This window comes from Mustela putorius, unplaced genomic scaffold (genome assembly GCF_011764305.1).
Source record: "Mustela putorius furo isolate JIRA1106 unplaced genomic scaffold, ASM1176430v1.1 tig00537227_pilon_pilon_pilon, whole genome shotgun sequence".
In the NCBI taxonomy this organism is placed as follows: domain Eukaryota; kingdom Metazoa; phylum Chordata; class Mammalia; order Carnivora; family Mustelidae; genus Mustela; species Mustela putorius.
Window position 1 is genome coordinate 21,844,977 of NW_025422368.1, and position 16,645 is coordinate 21,861,621.

Consider the following 16,645-nt stretch of genomic DNA (forward strand, 5'->3'; position numbering starts at 1 on the left):
TGATAAAACAGGAAATATTGAAAAAATTCTAGGCTAAAAATATGCTGTGCCTAATTTTTAAAATTGTAATCTTAGAAACATATACTATGTTATTAAATGTACATGTATAGAATTAAAGATGTTTTTATAAAAACATGGATTACAACACTGACATAATTTTCATACATGTCTCTTAAAAAAAAGAGCACCAAGTGGGAAGACTCTGATTTCTATGTGGGTAACGCTGACATTATTACAGGTTTATTCTGTTAAAAGTCCTTCTACATGTTGATTTTTTTCAATAAGATGTGTATAAACTCTAAATTTGGGGTAAAATTATATTATTTCACAATTTTAGGTGAATTTCAAAAGTACAGCAGGGAATAAAAGGTAGGCAATAGAGTCAGAACTGGTCCAAATTCCCAGTTTCTCTACTTAATAGCTAAGAAAACTTTATAGCTTAACATACTGACACCGATTTACTATTCTACAAGAATACTGTCACCCACTCAAATTTCTTTTTCTCTATTAATAGACTACAAAGAAAATGGGCTATAAGAAATGTATTAGAATGTTACACCTCTTAACAAGGCTAACTCACTGTTATAGAACATAGCTAATGAATGGGATATTTAATACGCACTTTTTCGAAAACTGTAAACCCTCAAAGACATAGAATATAAATTATATTTAATACTATTAATGATTTTAAAAAGTCAATTTTACGCAGATTTGCCTGTTCTTTACAAACTGTAACTGTTCTAATATTTCAATCTTTTTTACAACTTCAGAGATTGTTTTTCTTAACTATCTAAAGCCAATGTTTATCCAGTTTCAAGAAATTCTACACTATACCTGATTATTTTTAAGGCTATCTGAGTGTTACCTCCATTACCTTTTCATATTTTTGTTGATGGTTTTCATTTTTATGATGGCTCTAGCTTAAAGCATTGTGACCCTAGTGTACAGTGGTTAAGAGCACAGGTTTTGAAGTTAAACAAGCCTAGAGTTCAATTCTAGCACCACTATCTATGCTACCTGGAACAAATTACTCAACTGCTCTAATCCTCGAGAACTTTATTTGTAAAACAGGGATATATTACCTACCTCATTGTTATTTTAAAATTCAGTTTAGATAATTTATGCATGGTAGGCAGCAAAGACATAATAAGTGAAAGATGTAATTACTCCTCAATGTCATTTTATTATATTCAATTTAAACCCACCTATAATGGTGAATATCTTCAAATGATTTAGTATTATTTATGGCAAATACACAAAGAAAGCCCTCCCCAGTCCTCATGTACTGGTCCCTCATTGCACTGTACTCCTCTTGACCTGCTGTGTCGAGAATATCCAAGAGACAGGTTTCTCCATCAATTACTACTTGTTTCCTGTAGGAATCCTGAGAAGGGAGAAACATAGTCAGGATTATTATGGTGCACCTTTTACTTTTAAAAAGGTGTCATATGCAAACCAACAACTAAAAGACAACCCAATTCAAAACTGGGTAAAGGACCCGAACAGATTCCTCCAAAGGAGATACACAAATGGCTAATTACACACATGAAAAGATGCTCAACACATCATTAGGGAAATGCAAATCAAAACCACAAGGAGCTACCATTTCACACCCATTAGGATGGTTATTATTAAAAATAAAAAAATTTAAAAAGAAGGAAGACAAGTATTAGCAAGGATGCGGAGAGACTGGAAACTTTATACATTGCTGGTAGGAATGTAAAATGATACAGCCAGTGTAAACAACCGTTTGGCAGTTTCTCGAAAAGTTAAATATAGAATTCCCATATGATCCAGCAATTCTGTTCCTACATATATAACCAAAATAACTGAAAGCAGGAAGTCAGATACTTGTATATAAATGTTCACTGCAGCATTTTTTAGAATAGCCAAAATGCAGAATGTATATATATTATATATATAAAAAATACATATACACATATACACAGTGGAATATTATTCAGCCATAAAAAGGAATGCAATTCTATATGTTATAAAAAGGAATGAAATTCTATGTGTTATAACATGGAAGAACATTCCAAATTTTATGCCAGAAACACAAAAAGCCAAATATCTATAATTCCACTTATGTGAGGTACCTCAAATAGGTAAAATCATGGAGACAAAAATGTATAATAGAGGTTACCTAGGACTAAGAGAGAGGGGATTTGAGAGCTATTGTTTAATGGACACAGGTTTCAGTTTGGGATGATGCAAAGGTTTTGGAAATAGAGCTACTGGTTGTTCAACATTGTGAATTTACTTAATGCCATTGAATTATACATGTAAGAATGGCTGCAATGATATATAAGATACATTAGATAAATGTATATATCTTACAATTTCAAAAAAGGTTTACAAGAAAGTGTTACGCAAAAAAAAAATGATGCAAGTACTCATATTATTAACAAAAAGACACAAATGCTCTATGAAAGAAAATAATTACTCCAAAAATGGGATAGCTCTAGCAACTCTATTATTCAGGATGATTTAGAATGACAAGAAAAATCAATTTACAAATAGTTGTCATTCATCTATTTTACTTACAGTCAGACGAATATATAAGAGAAAGGTCGATACTGAGGATTTTAATGCCCTTATCCATTTCTGAAATCCTGGAAACAATATCTAACAGCCAGAGAAATACTAGGATAACTCTAGAGGGCATGATTGTTTTATCTGCAAATTCTATGAGGCCTCTATAAAAGGGGGAGCAAGAAGGGAGAAAGAGATGGATATCTTAAAGAGACTGTGCAACTCTAAGACTGAATAAAAGGAAAGGGAGTGGGCAGCATTATAGAATCTTAAAATGAAAATCTGATTTTCCTCTAACGTTTGATTAATACTTACACCTAGAAGTCTTCATGTACTTTCTGCCAAAATAGGACTCAAAAAATAAGGAAAAGGGATGGTGTAATGTGAAGTCATGGGATAAGAGGCAGGGCTGAAAATGGATATAACGTGTAAACCAAAGACACTTCCTAATTGTTCCACATGTGGGCTGTAGTATTAAAGTGCCCTTAGTTCATGAATTACCGTATAGACCACTCTATCATTAAGAAAAAAGAATGGCCATTGAAAATCACGTTTTTGGGGGCGCCTGTGTGGCTCAGTCATTGGGCATCTGCTTCAGCTCAGGTCGGTAAACAGGGTCCAGGGTCCATACTGGGCTCCCTGCTCAGTGGGAAACCTGCTTTTCTCTTTCCCACTCTCCCTGCTTGTGTCTCCCTGCTTACTGTGTCTCTCTGTGTCAAATAAATAAATAAAAATCTTTAAAAAATTAAAAATAAATTAAAAACCATGGTTTTGGTAAAATATCTGAAAAATCTTTACAACAGAACACAAAGATTTATATGTAGCATGATCCCAAATATACACATGTATCTATACAAATGTATCAGTATATATACTTAAGAACTGGTGGTATATACATCAAAATGTTAAAAGGGAAGTTTTTGGTAGATAGTTAATTTAAGAAATAAGGAACTTATCTCTTGCTTTTTATTTTTTGGGTACTTAATGCTATATTAAACATATTACTTTCTAAGAATTTTAATTTTTAAAAGTGTGAAAAACTACCATATTAGACTATGATCTCATGCTTACCTTTTAAAGTAAACTAAATTTTCCAAACTGTCTATAAAAGAAGGATATCTATTTATTTTCTAAAAAGAAGCTTTTTACTAAAGATTTGAATATTTTATTGGCATTTTATTTTTAAGATTTCATTTTTAATTGTTTATTAACATATAATGTATTATTAGGCCCAGGGGTACAGGTCTGTGAATAGCCAGGTTCACACACTTCACAGCACTCACCATAGCATATACCTTCCCCAATATCCATAACCCAACCCCCTCTCCCTACCCCACTCCCCCCAGCAACCCTCAGTTTGTTTTGTGAGATTGAGTCTCTTATGGTCTCTCTCCCGATCCCATCTTGTTTCATTTTTCCTTCCCTAGCCCCCAAAACCCCTGCTTTGCCTCTCAACTTCCTCATATCAGGGAGATCATATGATAACTCTCTTTCTCTGACTGACTTATTTTGCTCAGCATAATACCCTCTAGTTCCATCCACATCGTCACAAATGGCAAGATAGTATTCCACTGTATACCTATATACCACATCTTCTTTATCCATTCATCTGTTGATGGACATCTAGGTTCTTGATTAGCATTTTATTATTTTAACCTATTCCCTTAACTACTTGGAAGAACTCCTGTATATTATAAATTGGAAAATCAGGGGTGCCTGGATAGGTCAGTTGTTAGGTGTCTGCCTTTGGCTGAGATCATGATCCCAGGGTCCTGGGATCAAGCCCCAAGTTGGGCTCCCTGCTCCACAAGAGGCCTGTTTCTCCCTCTCCCACTCCCGCTGCTTGTGTTCCCTCTCTCACTGTCTATCTCTGTCAAATAAATAAAAATCTTTAAAAAAAAAAAAAAAAAGAAAAGAAAAGAAAACCAGTGTTTTTGAAGTATGATGAAAGAGCAGGAATTGAGAGCAAAGTACAGTGTCTTAGAGTCAATCCATTCATTACCCAGGTGTGGCTATAGACCAAAGATTTTCTTTACCTATTGCTGCTGCCTCACATTCTTCACTTACCAATGCTAACTTAAGTTAACCTTATAGTTGTTAGTTTTCTTAGTTTTTACATCTAAGATTTTCTCCCATCAATGAAATTAAAGACCATACTTTCTGGAGCCCAGGGATTATTTACCATCTACCCACAGATAATACCTCCAAGAATACCTCAATGAATTCCCACGTTGTGTTTCAAAAGTATATAATGTGGAATATTAGTATTTTCTGTGTATATTTCATAACATGTTTCCATGAAGGAACTGAGAAACTGGGAAAACAGTCCCTACTGACCAGTACATTACATTCTCATTATCTTTTCCCTTCTAAACTCTAAAACAATTCCAGCAAAGTTCTGAGTCACACACTCAGTTACTGAAAAAAAGTAATCTAAACCTAAGAGCAATAAGTAGAATACCCTGATTAGAAATAACAGATTTAGGTTAAAAAGTCAGTATTTCCAAAGTGAATTCTAACTAGAGTCATCCTTAGAAGTGCAATCACTGAGCCACATAAAAAGGCAGTGCAACCTGGTAGAACCACAATAACAACATATTAAATGGCACAGTTTAATTTGAAAAGAACAGACAGGTGTGGTGACAAAACAGAAAGCAAGCACAACAAAAATGACATACAAAGATTTTGTTCTAACTTCTGGTTAGCCATAAGAAAAGAAGTAAATAGAGAAAAAGAAAGAAAGAAAAGAAGTAAATGGAAGTCGGGGTGCCTGGGTGGCTCAGTGGGTTAAGCTTCTGCCTTCTGCTCAGGTCATGATCTCAGGGTCCTGGGATGGAGCAGCACATAGGGCTCTCTGCTCAGCATCTGCTCAGCAGGGAGCCTGCTTCCCCCTTTCTCTCTGCCTGCCTCTCCGCCTACTTGTGATCTCTCTCAGTCTCTGTCAAATAAATAAATAAAAATCTTAAAAAAAAAAAAAAAAAGAAGTAAATGGAAGTAGAAAAAATTCAGAACAATGTAGACTACTTCCCCGGATTAGAGTCTAAATAAGGGTTCAGCAAACTACTGGCCACAGGCCAAATCCTGCCCACCTGTTTTTACATGGCCCATAAACTAAAAATAGTTTGGGGGCTTTTAAATCAACATTAGAAAAAAAAAAAAAAAAGCAAAGATTGTGTGATGAAGACCTTTATAGAAAATGTGGTCCTCTGCAGAAAAGCTTGGCAACCTCTGCTCTAAGCTAATAACTCTTCACAAATCTGAAGTAATCTCAGTATGTTATTCTTTTTATACTTAAAAAAAAAAAATCACCACTTTGAGAAAGTACAGATTAGCAAAATCCAGCCAATTCAAATACACATAGATTGTATAATGAAACTAGGTAAGAATGAAGCAAGAAAAGGTCAAGACATTATTACTATTTTTCTTAAAGTAAGCTCTATGCCCAGTGTAGGGCTCCAGCTGAGAACCCTGAGACCAAGAGTCCCATGTTCTACCAAACTGAGCCCGCCAGGAGTCCCAACACCTTAAATTTCCAATTAGTTATTATCTCCAGCCTTTCAAACAGAATGAACTTTTAGATCGGGTACATAGGTTATTTAACATCCTTTGCCAAAAAAAGGCTAAAGCCACTTAAATTAATTCAGTATAACATTATTAGAAGGAAAGTTATTCCATGTATTTTTCTTTACTCCTGGCTAAAGTGCTGTTTTTTAATTTATTGAAGTGGTTAAAAACAACAAACAACTTTTCTAAGAGAAATACACCATGCTGGCAAAACTTAATCATGATAGAGCACAAACATTTCTGGTGATATAATGAACAGGCATAATCCTTCTGGAAAGCAATCACAGCATTTATCAAGAACCATACAAATGTTCATAGCCTTGGAAACTAATGCTACTTCTGGTAAACGATGCTGAGGAAACATGGTTTACCTTTTTTTTAAATGATAGTTATAACAGAGATATACTAAACATGGCATCCTAAAATGTCTTCCAAAGAAAAAATTACATAAGCATTTAATAGTGACCCACAATCTTATGCTATTTATCTGTTTTCAAAATACACTTCACATCCAAGCATCCACCACCACCATCACCCTCATCCGTGACAACTGTTTTGTCTCGTGCAATTTCTTGTAAGTGCTTACAACAGAGATCTTCATTATTACTCTTATGATATGTTCTCCACAGAGCAGCTAGTGACTGTTTTTAAACACTGGTTAGACCATGTCACTCACTTGCTTTAAGTCTTCTAATAACATCCCTTCCTTTCTAAAAATAAAATCCTTCACAAAATTATCTGTACCTACAGTTTAAGCGTATACGCCCTACTATGCTGTGAACTCCCTGATAGCTGGGCTCACATCTGCTCTGCTCACTGTACACCCTATGTGTAAAGTCCTGAATACCACAGGCAACCGGTACTGTCTGATGAATGAATGAATGAACCCATTCAACATAAATATATGCATACACTACAACAGTCTTACAAAAATAAGCACAAGTTTAAGATACTATAAATGATATTAAAACAATAAAGATGTAAATTTTAAAATTATATTAAGAGTATTTAAACAAATGTATTCAAGCAAGTTTTATAGAATATGAAACTTTTAACGTAGAAATATAAAAACATGAGAAAAATTTAAAAACATTTTTGGGAAGAGAGTAAGACTACAGAGAACAAAGGAGCTTTCAACTGTATTAAATTTTTATCTTGAAAAAGAAAAAGGATCTACACCAAATATTGCAGAATGTGAAAATATGAAAAAGCTGGTTAGTGCATACATAATGTTCATTATACTAATTTTCTATACGACATTAAGAATGTACCAATTTCGTCACCACTCACTAACAATAATTTTATATTTTTTCTTTAAATTTTGTCAACTTATTAAGAATTCTTATTATTTTAATATCCATTTCTTTGAGGACTAGTAATGTTACTTTTTTTACTGTATTTCCACATTTATTCCCATCACCTGGAATTTTCATCTTTTTTTCACTGACCTGTATAATTTTTTAAAGTGTTTTCCACTTTATTAAAACACCTTTAAGGGGGGGGCACCTGTTGGCTCAGTCAGAAAAGCATCTGACTCTTGATCCTGGGGCCATAAGTTCAAGCCTCACATTAGGTTGGAGATTACTAAAAAAGTAAATTAACTGGAAAAAAAACCCCACACCTTTAAGTGTTGTTTTATGTGAAGAAACATATCTGTAGACGCATTAAAGGAATTTGAAAATGAAGACTAAATCATTCAAGATGAGATAAATTTGTTGACCAGGACATCACTTTGTCAATTTTCTTTTACAATTTATAGTAACCAAGTTACTTAAGAATGTTCATCTTTTAACACTCAATTTAGTTTTTCAACTCAGGCAGTGAAACCCTGACGTGGGAAGATACTACAGTAAACAACAAAAAGTTTGTCAGATGCTGTAATAAGCATATTACAAGCATTATCCCATTTAATCTCCATCTTCATGCTGTTGATTCCATCAGATACTCTTGTAAATATGAATAGGACTGCTGAAAATGTCAGCTAAAGTATTATTTGAGGATTTACTTTTGAGATGTTAGGTTTTCTTAATGCATTAAGTGCCAAAAGTACTTTTCATTGTACTGCTAAATATAAATAACACCTATAGGGAAAAATGAGAAACTTTTACTCTCTTAATGCTCAAGTATTTTGTTATTCTTCCAAAAAATTATTTGAATCCATCATAGAATGGTATGTTCCACACTACTGGCTGTAAGCCATCAACAGATGTTGTAGACAGCTAGTTTTCAAAAACAGCTAGAATCATGTATAACAGCCAGGTATGTTAGAATTATAGGAGGAAAGAAACACGGACTTTGGGAGATCTAAACCCAAGCTTATTATTAGTTCATTCCCACGTACTCAGTCCATTCTCCCTTGCATCTTAGGGATACTTACTATACATCTACTAGCTGTTATATACTATGCCAGGAGTTATAAAGTTTCTGACCTCAAAGAACTAGGTCTGGAAGAAGAGATATGGTATACAAATAATTAAAATATAATGAAATAAATGCAACACCACATGCAGGACAAAATACAATGGTAGCTAACAGGAAGGAGAGATCAACTTTGCTTACAGGAGTTCAGAAAGACAGCGAGGAGAGGGCCACTCCTGGCAGTAAGGAGCCAAAAAATGCATAAAAACATGAAGCATATGTTGAGTACATGGAACCAAGAAGTTCAGTAAAACTTTAACTTAGAGGGATTTTAGGTAAGTAGAAGTGAAACCGGACAATCAAGCAGAAGTCAGCTTACGGAGGGTCTTTATGCCACATTAAGGAATTTGGAACTTCATCTTATACTAAATTACCGGAAGATTTTTAAGTAGGAAGGAAACATCAGATTTACCAGATTCACTGTTAGTATTATGAAAAATCACAGAAGGGAGCAGGTTGGAGGCTGCAAGATGAATTAGGAAGCTATTACAAGAAATGACGGAACCTGAAGGCAGCAACAGTAGTAGACAGGGAGAGAACATTAGTTTAGAGAAATAGTTATTGGGTAAAATTGGCAGAACTACTTCATATATTGCTGGTGGGAATGTAAATATTGCAAACACTGTGGAAGAGTCTGAGAGCTGCTCAAGAAGTTAAATATAAAGATACCACACGACTTAGCAATTCTATTTCTAGTTATATACCCAAAAGAATTGAAGATATATGTTCACACAAAAAAGTATACACAAATGTTTACAACAACATTATTCAAAATAGCCCAAAAGAGGAGACAATCTAAATGCCCACGAACTGATTGATAAACTCAGTAAGGTATTATCCATATGACAGAATATTATTTGACCATAAAAAGGAATGAAACATTAAACTATGTGATAGTGAGGATGAACCTTGAAAACATTATCCTACATGGAAGAAGCCAGACACGAGAAGACACAGACTGTAGGATTCCAGTTATATGAAATATGCAGAATAGGCAAATCCGCAGAGACATTACACAGTCATTACCAAGAGCTGGCAAAAGGGACTAGGGAATGACTGCTTATAGGTAAGGGGCTTCTTTTTGAGGTGACAAAAAAATGTTATGGTTATATAACTTCATGGATATACTAAAAATCACTAACTGGATATTTTTAAAGGATGAATTTTATGCTATATGAATTATATCTCAATTTTTTTAATGGTAGTTTACTGATTGGGCATAGGGACAGAAGGGGAAGAGTAGAGGAAAAGATGAGTTCAATTTGGGGTATGTCGAATTCCACGTTTGGATTGTTCTGATGGACATGACCTGGAAGCAGCTTGCTATACAGATCTCATGCTCAGGACCGAAATCTAGGCTAAAGATACACTCCTGAATCTTCAATCTATGGGCAGCCACAGAACTCCTCTTACTTGTGGTGTGAGTGCAGGCAAACTACTTAATGTCTCATGTACTGTAAGGCATTATTCCTTCAGTGGTAAAAGCTAGTAAATAATACCAGACAAAATTCTGTATACAGGTTAGTATTAAAGACTATGAAAATCCTTTATAAAAGGGCTATAACAAGTTAACCATATGATTTTATATATTACATTGCACATGCCCTTACGGCCCAAAAAGTTTAGGAGCCAGGCCACTGGTTACTATGAACTCTATGGCAACAGTAGTATCCTGTCTTTGTAAGATTATTGAACAACTACCCTTGGACTACTTTTGCAAAATCAATCACCATATTTCAAAATAAACATAATAGCGCTGGACAAGCTCCAGGAAGGAGAGCTAAAGCTCTGAAGATTACAAAGGATCTCTGTTTTAATCAGGCAGCAAGGGTGTTAAAAGAGCTTGTTCTCATGATAGAAGTTTTGATTAAGATATTCATTAATAGTAAAAATAAAGAAAACAAATTTTTTTAAAAAATTTCTTTACTAAATGAAGAATACTTTAAATTACGAGAATGTTGAATCTCAGCCTAAGACTACTTGCAAGTGGGGCACCTGGGTGGCTCAGTTGGTTAAGCATCTGCTTTCAGCTCGGGTCATGGTCCCACAGTCCTGGAATCAGCCCTGCATCTGGCTCCTTGCTTGGTAGGGGGCCTGCTTCTCCGTCTCTCTCTGCCTGTTGCTCCCCCTGATTGTGCTCGCACGTGTGCGCGCTCTCTCTCTCTCTCTCTCTGCCAAATAAATAAATAAAATCTTAAAAAAAAAAAAAGACTACTTGCAAGAGATAAAACTGGTTCAAAAATCTGAATAAACTCAAGGAAAATTTGCATAACAGATTTTGAAAATAAAGATATATTAAGCATGCATCTGTAACCACTGAAGTCATGTGGCATTCTGCCATAAATTATCACTTGATGCCAAGGTCAGAATGTGAGGCAGGATCGAGTATAGATCCAATCTTAATAATTACAGATGCCAATAGAATCTTCATGTTTTGCATTATATTTCTCTCAGCTCTTCTTTAATTGGCCAAATACCAAATTCTTTATCCAAGATACCTCTGCACTGTTCAATCTGTTGAGGCTTTAAAAAGGGGGAAGAAAGTAAATATGAAGCAATCAAATGGTAGATAATACGTTAGGGACTTTTCTCCCTCAAAAAAAGAGTATTTAATTTTCCCTCTCAAAACATATATATTTTTTAAAACCAAAAACTCATTTTTGGTTTTTTTAAAACCAAAAAACTCATTTTTAAAAACCCAAAACTACAGAGAATGAGTCTGACTGAACTACCATATTTTATGTACATATTCACAGTTTTTATATAAAAGAATTACACTCTACACAATGTACTATGATGCAGCTTCACTTCACAATGGGTATTGTTCAATGTTAGTACAGATAGATCAACCTAATCTTTTTGACAAGTATATAATTTGTACAGATATACTATAATTTACTTTACCCACTGGTAGCCATGTGGATTATTTCCATTTTCAAAAATCATAAACAACACTGCAAGAAACATTCCTATGTATTACATATCTTAAACACTTATCCAATGGAATCTTTGGGATAAATTCCTAGAAGTAAAATTACTTGGTCAAAGAACATGCAGTTTACATTTTGATACATATTGCCAAACTGAACTCCAGAAATTCTCTAAGAAGGTACACTTCCACTACCTCATAAAGAGTATACTTGCCTACATACCCCTCCCAGCCAGCACCCCTATCATTATAATCTTAGCCAGTATTAAAGTGCAAGTCTTTACTGTTTTGAACTTGCATTTCTGTATTACTGAGGTATCTTTTATATGTTTGTATGTCACCTGTTTTATTTTTAATGGATAGGTTGTCTATTTATATCCTTAGCCTCTTTTTTATTTCATTTGAATGTTTGCTTTTTTCTAACATATATGAGAGCTTCCTGATGAATATATGATATAAATACTTTCCCCAAGTTTCCCTGTATTTTTGTTAATAATGTCTTAATTTTCATGTACCCGAAGAGCTCAATCTTTTCCTAGGTGTTTTCCTAAGTGGTTTATGAATATTTTGAAAATGGAAAGGATCTCTACTTTTGTCAGTGGAGAAAAATGTTTAATCCCAATTCCACAAATATGGAAGCTAACCTAATGTTAATTCACTTAATCTGTATTACTTAAGATAATACTTCAAGAACTAGGATTGAAGACTGACATCATTTTATTTCAACAGCTGTCTGATATTTAACAATGAAATGTATACAAGGTAGAACTAGGGTTTCCACCATGGGAGAAAAAGATAATGGAGGATGGTGAGGAAGAAGAAATTCATGATTTTTAAATAAAATATATTTCTCAGTTTTGTCCATTGAAAAGGGTCTAAAAGCAGGGACACCCCATCAGCAGTAAGCATATCTAACATTTAGGTCTCTTTTTTTTTAAGTAATCATACCCACTGAGGCAGTCAGGCACCCCTCTAACATCTGGGTCTTAATTTCTAAATACCATTACCATTCCCCACTAAAAGGAAATGGGACTCCTTGGACAAATGGCTGAATCCCAGGTGAAGATAGGGAAAGTACAATATGAACCTGGAACACACTGTGCCACAGAATAAGAAAGAGCTCAGAATCAGATGAAGACAGGTCAAAATACAGAGGCTAGTTTGAAAGGGATTCACTGGCCATATCAAAAACAAATCTGAGGGGCTCCTGGGTGGCTCAGTGGGTTAAGCCGCTGCCTTTGGCTCAGATCATGATCTCTGGGTCCTGGGATCAAGCCCCATGTCAGGCTCTCTGTTCAGCGGGGAGCCTGCTTTCCCCTCTCTCTCGGCCTACTTGTGATCTCTCTCTGTCAAATAAATAAATAAAATCTTAAAAAAAAAAAGTATTAAAAAAAACCAGAATCTTTACAGATGCTAAATCATAAAAACATTTTTTCCTTTCACTTATTTCCACCACCAACTTTCATTTCTATGTTTGTAAAGCTTTGTATTTATAAAAATCCAAGTAAGACTAAAACATGTTGGATAATGTTTAACATTCAGGTCTAAATAAGCACTTATTATTATTAAGTACATACTTACTTTTATATTGACCTAAATACAGGGCCTGAATTTTGTGTTACTTTATTCTAAAAATCAGGTGTTCACAACTATTCTACAGTACTATATAAAAAAATCTACACAATGTTAACTGTCACAATTTGCCACTTTCCCATAGGCCCTTTCCTAACACCCCATGTAGCACATCAGAAAGCTTTGAGCTCTATAGCATAGCTCCTGTGTACATGTTAAGAAATTCAGAGTCAGAGTGTCACTTTTTATTTCTCAAAGTAATCTCAGTCAGGGTTAACAACAGAGCCACCCTATTTTCTCCTTCACTGCCACATTTCCTTTCTTAGTTAAAAATATTCACCTACCTATTTAATTAGTTAGGCCTAACTAGCCCACACAGGAATCTTAATATAAGCAGAGAATAAAACTGACACTTCAGGTTTTAAAAATTACATAAAATCAGACTTTTAAATAAAACTTACACATTTATAAATTTATTATACCCACAATTTAAATAGGAAAACACCCAAACATGGTATTTCATTATTTATTATAAAAGCAAATAAATTGACCAGTAGAGGGCACTCACTTGAAGGTGGGGGGGGGGGGTAGAGCTGGCCAAAGCCTTAAGAAATGCATTTACAAAATTACTGTGTACCTTATTTTAAAAACAATATTTTAACAGAAGGCTAGAATAAGCTCATATAACATATTATTAGTTTAGAAAAGGTAAAGTTTAAATCTGTGCTGTGTTAGAGTATCTGGGATAAACCTTATTCAGAGACTTGAAGTTGACAGAGATGTTTAAAGCTTTATATAACACAGAAGAGGGTCTCAGCCTCAGCACTACTGCCATTTGAGGCCATCTCATTGGTTGTGGGAGTAGTCCTGTGTACTGTGGGCAGTTTAACAGCATCTCTGCCTCCACAGATGCCAGTAGCAGACTCCCTTTAGAAGCTGTAACAACCAAAAATATCTCTAGATATTACTAAATGTCCCCTGGGAAACAAAGCCACCGACCCCTCATTGATAACTACTGGTACATAAGCATAAAACCAGAAAAATAATGGCTTTCAACATTATACAATGCTTTTCTCACCCCATTCTTCAAGACTTAATATTACAAATGTTCTAGCTATTACACCTTATTCAGCAAGTAAAATAAATTCCATAATTAACATGAAAAAGTAAAAAGATAGAGAAACTGATAAATCTTGAATAATACTCCACAGCTCAGAGCAATAAAGATGGAGCAAATCAATCCAATCAAGAATCCATCATCCTTACTGAGTAGGAAACTCACTGAAGAAGGGCATAATACTTAGACTGAATTATAAGTGTCACATTAACAGAAGTATGCAAATGTCAATGGAGTGGAGCCTGAAAAAAAAAATACATCTTTCTGTATCTATTTTTACTAGCATATTAAATCTAGTAGATACACAATATCTATTTCCTAATCGATCAGATGATCACTCTGATCTCCATGTCTGTAACTACTTACATTTTTTTAAAACAAGATTTTTCTCCTTCTGCTAAATTTTATGTTGGAAAACACATTTCAGAGAATGTGTTTTAATAACAAGTGATCTCTAAACTATAAAAGTATATATTATTTCTAGTCTGGTTTAGTGCTTGGAGATTACTTTGACTTTTTAATATTCTTGCACCACAAACAACATACTTCATTATCTCTGGAACTCTTTGGTGAACTTCACAAAAGATAAAAGTAAAATGCTCCAAAACAGAAGTTGATTATCATGTGCACAGCCTCAAATATAAGCATGCGCTATCTATGCATCACACCTGTTTAATTTTATATCATATTTCTGCCATTAAGATGCCACTGGAGAGGAAGGGAAGTTTGAATTTTGGTATATCGATAAATCTGAATCAGCTTCCATTATTAAATTTCTTCCTAGCTTAAAGATTAATTTCTCATTTCTAAAGTTGTATATACAAGGTGGAAATTCCCCTTAACTTGGTCTCAGAAAACTTAAAAGTCCACTATTTACTAGCTAAGTATTCTCAAGTTATAACCTCTCAGAGACCATTTTTATCCATAAAATGAAAGAAAAAATGACCACCTTCCTTATCTATCTCCTAGGTAAATTTTTATCAATTCTAAACCACTATAGAAATGATATTCTTTAATTTTTAAAAAAATGCCTTCCCATTTGTTTTAGTGCAGGAAAACTGATAAGAATTCCAAATGTGCAGCCTATGTGCTCCCTCATTTTCTCTCTGACCTACATTACTCACCAATCAAAACCTAATAGCAATAGTGATACCCCACATCTCCTTTTTAAACTCTTTATAAAAACATCAAGTCAACATTTTTGCTTAACCACTGTTTACTTAAAATAAGCTACTAAATTATCTTGTCTTTCTTGTAGTTTAACTACACCATGAATTTAATGTGTCAGCTCCCTAAGACTCACTGTAATTTGGAAGACAAGAGATGATCTCTGACAGCTTTTCCCAGATGGCTGCACTAGTGAGGGAATGTCTAAGTTTCAAAGTTCACAGGTAACTGATGCTTTCCCCAGAGTCAAGTCTTCTGGCAGAAATCATAATCAGGGCTAGGGGTTTGAATTTATAAAGTTTTTCTCCCTTCACTCAAAATAAAGGATTAACTTTTGGCTTTATTTTAGACCCACACTGTACTTTAGCAAGTTAGACAGAAAGACTTCCTAACATGTTTGATCACATTATCTCTTATAGCACACAGGAAACCAAGTGAAATGGAATCCCTGGGACTTTCAAAGAAACGGAGAGTACTTCTGCTAAAATCACCTTCCAAAATCCCAAGAAAACTTCCGTGTTTACCTGAATTCTATTAAAACTTCCTTTTACTTCTGATTTAAATGGATTATGCCAAGTAACCTTGGTTTTCAAATTGGGTGAATTATTTAATCCTCCTCAAAGGGGGAAAAAAAAAACCCATCATATAGCACTGAACTGCCTTGCCAAGAGAAAATATACAAGATTATTGTACAGGTGGTCCACTTCAGTTAGACTCTTCCCCTTTACTCATGCCAAATAAAAGCTGGCTAGGTTTAAATCAAATCTTTGCAAATAAGTATTTCTTTTCTTTCCTGCAGTACCAAAATATTTGATATTTCCTTATGAAGCTGTTTGCTCAATCCTCAAAGTTCTAATTGCATAAATATCTTGCCATGGCCACCAGTGCCCTCAGAATCTACCACAATGCAGTCAAAGTGTTCTTGAAAACATCATACAGCATTGTCCCTTAACAGGGCATCTTAACCTGTTTTAGATTCCACAAAGAGAGACTCAGAGAAAGTTCTGGGAAATTTTTCAGAGCTGATTTAAAAAAATGATCATGATCTGCAGATCCAAAAAATAAAAACTAAGGGATTAGGACTGCTTAACCTGGGGTAACGAAGTCTAAGAAATAATCTAACAACATAAGTCTATTTCAGTGACAGGTGCTGTATTTATTTCTATCTCCACCGACGTTACAGTTAATATGGATATTCAGATTATGTATAAAATACATTCATAATTACATTCTGGAAGTGAGTTAACAAGGACAGTGAGGTGCCATCCCCTCCTGCAGGTCTTTAGGATTAAATAAATCCTTATCTGCTTGAGATAATTTAAGTACAGTGCTGTCAGAAGGCA

The 16,645-nt window shown here is 34.5% G+C and overlaps 1 protein-coding gene across 3 annotated transcripts in view; it reads right to left on the bottom strand.

The window, feature by feature from the left end:
- The window catches only part of KRAS (KRAS proto-oncogene, GTPase), a 39,226-nt gene that overhangs the window by 17,495 nt on the left and 5,086 nt on the right, over window positions 1–16,645 (bottom strand). For all 3 annotated transcript variants that reach the window (XM_045073368.1, XM_045073367.1, XM_045073369.1), the window contains exon 3: window positions 1,206–1,384. In XM_045073368.1, coding sequence (XP_044929303.1) covers window positions 1,206–1,384 — 179 coding nt within the window. The remainder of the gene's footprint in view (window positions 1–1,205; window positions 1,385–16,645) is intronic.